The sequence below is a fragment of the Struthio camelus genome, chromosome 1, assembly GCF_040807025.1.
Source record: "Struthio camelus isolate bStrCam1 chromosome 1, bStrCam1.hap1, whole genome shotgun sequence".
Classification (NCBI taxonomy): Eukaryota; Metazoa; Chordata; class Aves; order Struthioniformes; family Struthionidae; genus Struthio; species Struthio camelus.
Genome location: NC_090942.1, coordinates 31,029,657 through 31,035,748, shown reverse-complemented (window position 1 = coordinate 31,035,748; position 6,092 = coordinate 31,029,657). Strand labels below are relative to the sequence as shown.

Below are 6,092 nucleotides of genomic sequence, written 5' to 3'. Positions count from 1 at the left end.
GGGCCAGGCTGGCTGCGCGGTGGGGGCGGCTGCCAGGCTCCGCTGCCACCACCCACTACAGCACGGGAAGCACGAGTTTTGTAAAAGCATTTAAAAAAATCCTAGACTTGAGCTGAAATAAGTCTTTTTTTTTTTTTTGTTAGGCCAAATTGGCATTTATTGCCACGTCATGTTGTGCTAGGCCTGTCTTCAAATGAGCTTCCGCTCTCGCACGCTGTAGGCCGGCTGCGGCCATGCCCAAGCGGTAAACGTGCGTGAGCGTAGAGGGGAGCCCAGGGCAGGCCCTGAGAGGGAGGGGGCTGCGCGGCCCTGGGCAAAGACGGCCGTAGAGCTGCGGTGCCCGCTCTTAGGAATTTGGTGCCCAGAGGCTCCCTGCAGCACCTGGGAAAAGACCCGTCTCTCCGCCTTGTCAGGGAGGGAAACACGGACCCGCCACGCTAGGCTCATCCAGAAGTTGGTAACAGAAGACAGATACTTCGACGTTTCGTGGCTCTAGCGAGAGTAGGTGTCTGTGCTGTGAGTGCATTGCTCCAGCTGTGCCCAATCTGCAGTAGTTTTGTAAGAAGAGCCACCCACATCTCATTGGAAACAAATGAGCCAGGCAGAGCAGCAAGAATAGCTGCCCAGAGGGCGGTGTACATGGACCCAGTGTTCCCATCTGGACACTTCAAACACTCTCCTGGCTCGTTCTAAGAGAATTAGTCACATGCTGATAATCTACATGAGTGATTCTCCACTGCATGTGCTAAAACTGCTCCATCACACACCAAAAATGCAAGGCTAATGGGCTGGAAGAATTAAAAAAAAAAAAAAAAAAAAAAAGCGGACAGCAATCGGTGATGTTTAGCATTGGCCCCAGAAGGCCCATGGGCAAGAGTTCCTAGTTTCCGAATTGTAATAGCTTCATTGCTTAAATACACAGACCAACTGCAGTTTGAAGTTTAGACAGCTGCCACACATGCATCTCTGAACTGCGCAAGTAGAAGCCTGTTTTTCTGTGGATTTATGTCCTTTGTTCCTGCAATCCCTTCATCACAGTAACCTCAGCTCTAAACCCCCTCTCTGACCTAGACAAAAAGCAGTAGTGCTGACTTGTGGCAGCTGGCTACCCAAACATCTAAACTTGGCCAGTCTTTCTTTCCTGCCTGAATTTCTCAGACAACTCATTCACAGGAACCAGAATTATCTCAGAGATCTTTACCTCTTCCAAATTTAAATAAAACTAGTTAACAGGGTCAAAAGTTACACGGTAACAAAAAGCTAAGTGGTTATCCTTGAAAAAATGGAAAAAGAAGTCTCAATCGCTTAGGAAAAATCACCTACTTCAGATGCTTTAACAGCATCGTGGAACGCAAGTGGTTGACACTATGTCTGTTCAGCTGTGATTTCAGAATACCCCTGAAGCAACTATTTGTTGAACTTCTTGGAGAACACTTTATAAAGTAAACACTTATAAAACAACGAAGGTCCATGCAAGTTTGCTAAACGCAGTATTTCTAAAAATCTTCCCACTACTACACAGGTTTAAGACAATGAATTTAAAATGAGGAAAAAAATGAGCAGAAAATGAATATGTATATAGCCCAAGAACTAGGGATCAAAGGTACTCTTCTGATTCATGGAGATATGATTAAAAGGACTTAGGATGATCACAGTTTAAGGCAATCAGCAAGTCTCTCTGAAGCAGAAAAGGAGGGAAGATTCTGCAGGAAGCAACATTAAGAACAGCTGTGAAATCATGTTTTCTATCTCTAGTATCAAATAAGAGACCAGAATATAACAGCTGGGATCTGCAGTGAGAGTCCCTAGAGACACACCTCAGTTCTGCTGAACTTTAATGTCCTCAGAATCTCAATGCGACTAGCAGTCCTACATTTGCAGTTCTTAACAGTTGCTTTTCTCACTGCCTTCCTTTTCTGACACCTCCAGTACACTGAAATCACCATGTGGAAAAATACAGCAGTGACCTCAAAGGGCAAACTTACTACAGGAGCTGCAAAGATAGATTTCAGGAAGACAGCGCGGAAATTCAGAGTGCATGTAGGTGCATCAAGAGTGAGAAGAGAGGAACTGCATTATCAATGGTGGCATTTTAAGTAGACAGGCAAAGAACCACGGAATTCCTCCAGCTGATCCTGTATCAAAAGCCCTTCCACAAAGCAGAGACCAAAACTGAAACAGAGAAACTGAAACTGAAGTATCAAATTTAACGTCTTTACTCTAATCCCATTGTTTATAAAATATACTCAAGACAAATGTTTTCTTGAAAATAAGGGAAATAGCTATGCATTGATTTTAGTGGACTTTACTGTAAACTGATTGAAAGGGGAAGAAAAAAAAAACACTCCCACCCCAAACAAACAGTTTATAAAAAGGTTTTCATTTTTTTAATAAATGTGCCTTGTTCACAAAAAGTAGTGATATAAACACAATAGAAATGCAAATACACATTTTTCCTTTTCTCCTCCAACACCTTAAGGACAAGAGATCTTCCTCATCTCTCGTTGAGTCATGATTTTGACACATTTCATAACCTACAGGTGTTCTTCTTGCACCAAAGCCAAATGTTCAAAAACTCCTGATATCATCGCTTTATTGTTGAGGGAGGTTTAAGTATTTCTGTAAATTCTGCTTTCCTCCTCCCACCACAATCTACTGTCCGTTGGGGAAAACGAACATACAAATAAAATCTCAAAGAACACACTTCAGGTATTTAGAATGAGAAGCAAGAGAACCAAGCTTTTATGAATCTCAGGTCCCTAAACCACAAATAAAATGGTGTCACCAAGTTGCCAAATAGTTCTAAATTTTAAATGTTAATCTATTTTAAGCTATTTATGATAAATCTTGGACTGCATTGCTTATCTGTATGAATCACAAACCAAGTTATATTGACCAATGCCAACATTCATGCTAGTTGCTAAATAACTTCAAAAGGAATATCGATTAAAATGTTAGGCACACTTTGAAGTATGCACAAATTAATTTTCTGTAAATAACTGAATTTATAGCACCAATATTTTAGCTTTAACATAAGCATTGCGGGAGTCAGTGGTTAACTGGGAAGAAAAAAAGTTTTGACTGACAAGCGCTTCAGTGAAAGTAAACTTTAAGCATTAGATGCAAACACTGAGTTAAAGTTCATTTTAAATCCATAGTGTAATTCATTAGATGAATACTTTCTGCAGAAGATTAATATTATCAACCATGATCTTTGTTTTTGAGTCTAATCTTAATTTTTACACTTCAAAATATAATCGCTTATTTTGTATACAGCTATACCATTCACATTCAACAACAAATTTGAATCACATGTTAGGGGTTACTTTAAATTTATGTGCATGAGACAAAAAGCTTATGTAAAGAATAAAGCATTGCAGTACAGTTGACGTTTTAGTGTAAACAGGACCAACACAGAATGACTTTGCAGCAAATAAGGTATATAGGAAAACAGGCAGATCAAACGGTGACACTTCAGAGCAAAACTTCAATGGAAGGGGTTAGTTTCTTTTGTATAGCAACCACTGTAAAAGCCACACTAAAACTGCAGTTTACCTGGTAACCTCTGGATTAAAAATACAAGGTGGCAGGTTAAGACGGTGTAAGGTATATTTCATCACAACCATCTATGTAACTGTGCATTTTTATTTTCTACCATATTCCTGAAGTCAGTCCTAAATCCATGATGTGGCACCCAGTGTGAACCATTTGTGATTAGGCATTTACATACAGATTTAAAACCCTAACATTCACACCTGAAAATTCTGGTCATTCTTTCTAAATGGAGGGCAATCTAAGCTAAATTAATACTGAATCCTCTATTTCTACCTCTGAACAGAATTTCCATCCCCCAACCATAAATTTATCACACAAGTTAAAGAAAATTTTCATAAATGTAAACCACTTCTGCTCCAGCTTCTTACATTGCAGACCAGTTTCAGACAGCTGTAGAATGTTTATTTCAAACAGAAAATTGGGGTCCAAATAAGCAAACAAAATGGTGTATGTTCACTTCACTCATGTGAGCGGTCTGAATGCACTCGTTTGAGCAAATACCTGTATCCTTGAAAAAACTTACATAATTAGGTTCCTTTTATAAAATTGGTCTGTAGTTATAATTTGGGAGGTCTATAATAAGGGACAATTAAAGAAAACAGTTGTGTTTTTTAAAAATGCATAAATAGTTTACTTTAAAATTTGAGAAAAACCACCTTGTCCTCCCAAGCTGCACAGCCTGAAAAGAATACAGAACACCATCACTGGGGAAATACTGATGTAGGTTAGTGCTAGTACACTCATAAAATTGCAAAACCACCTTCCAGCTTTGAAGTGAAACATAACTGTCTAGACGCACCACACTCCTCTGAGGGGGATAGCCTCTTCAGAATTCTCCTGTCTGCCTGCAATTTATGTAAATGAAGTTACACAGTGGGAATAACTATGGATGAATATATTCCAATGTTTTGGTGTTATATCGTTTTGGTGTTATCTCAAGAGGGCTGCAGTGAAAGTAAAGTCAAATGTGCAAGCATTATGGTTTCTTCAGCCCAGACTTAACCAGGGTGAAACGAGTCTTGGAAAAAAGTTTTGTTCCATAGTTAAGAAGGGATGTGTGTAACCAAGTGTCTTAAGCTATCTGCACATTTAATTAAAGTGCAAATTATTTCTTCCTACATAAACTTCTCAGAAGCCCACCAACTCCAGTGCCTTAAGCTCAACAACATTAAGAGTTAAAATATTGAAACAACATTTAGCAAATTAAATAGAATTCACACTTCACAGCACTAAAGAAAAGAATGGTACCTTTCTGGAAAAAAATTTAGTGATATAAATTGTAAAGAAAGTAACAGCAATTTATGCTATGACATGAGTCATTTGCATAAAATTTGTATTTTTCACTTTCATACAAGAATAAATTTTAAAATTCAAAAGTAGAAAAAAATAGCAAACTCTGTAAACCTTTGCATCTTCTTTATGCAAACCATTTTTGTGTGTTGAGCCCATGTTAGTATAGCAAAATTAGTTAAGCAAGAGGTTTGACTTAAAGGGCATTCCAACTACTACATTAACTTAGAAGCAATATAGGATCTTCTAGCTCATAAAAAGGAATTGAACTAGACTGGCTTTCTCCAGAGTCAGAGTCGTAAGGAGCGTCAGGTAGCTCCATAAAACCGCAGGCTAGCTGTTCATCTTCAGTATCTGATCGAACGTAGCAGGAAGTGTTGGAATACTCCTCATCTTCTATACTGTTGAAATCCTGTGGAATATACAACATTCCTGGGTAGTTCCTGCTAACTAAGTCACTTGTTGTTTGCAAGGAAGTTTTCCTAAATGCCATCAGGTGCATGTGAGAAAACTTGGAATATTTGAAGCGTTTAAAACCCAAGGATTCTATGGCAATTTTCCAGCTTTTCATCATCATTGCACGGCGATTCTGATGGGATGAGTCAGGAGTGATTACGAGCAATAAGCCATTTAATACGAGAAGTTCATGTGCCTTCTTGCAGCATATCCATCGTTGATAAGGTGATGGGAAGTAAGAAAGGAGGAGTGAAAAAACGACGACATGGAACAATTCTCCAGGGAGAGAATCAATAGGATTTTTCAGTTGCTTAAGAAAGGCATCTATAGCATCTTGTGCCAGTTGGAGAGGTTGCTGAATTTGAAGATTTAAGAAGTCACATTTGTATACGCTCTAGTGGAAAAAGAAAACAGAAAAAAAACAAACAAATATCAAGATTAGTTTAAAGAAGAATTCACAATTGAAGCCCACAGGATAATTACGAACAGACCTCTTCATTCCCTTGAGGATATTTCAAGTCTGCTGAATATGCCTCTTGCTAGTAAATCAAACATTCTAAAATACTAATTTAAAAATAGTGTGTAATGCTAGCTTTCACAGTTGCAAAGAAAATTTTTAGATGTGGAACAATTTGTTAGAGATTGGACAGCTATCAGAACTGTTCATTTTTTTTAAAAACAAAATAGCAGATTAGCCCTAATAAAATGTTCCTAATCTCAAATCAACTACTTCACCATTGATTAAGAAAAACAAAACAAACAAAAAAACCAGACAAGCCCACATTGCTTTT

At 38.5% G+C, this 6,092-nt stretch overlaps 1 protein-coding gene across 1 annotated transcript in view; it reads right to left on the bottom strand.

Annotated features, from left to right (window-relative positions):
• Positions 1-2,359: 2,359 nt before the first annotated feature.
• Positions 2,360-6,092, bottom strand: part of SAMTOR (S-adenosylmethionine sensor upstream of mTORC1) — a 37,396-nt gene continuing 33,663 nt past the window's right edge. Inside the window, exon 5 of the mRNA XM_068933064.1 lies at positions 2,360-5,695. Within this exon, the coding sequence (XP_068789165.1) occupies positions 5,066-5,695 (630 nt within the window). The 3' untranslated portion in view covers positions 2,360-5,065. The remainder of the gene's footprint in view (positions 5,696-6,092) is intronic.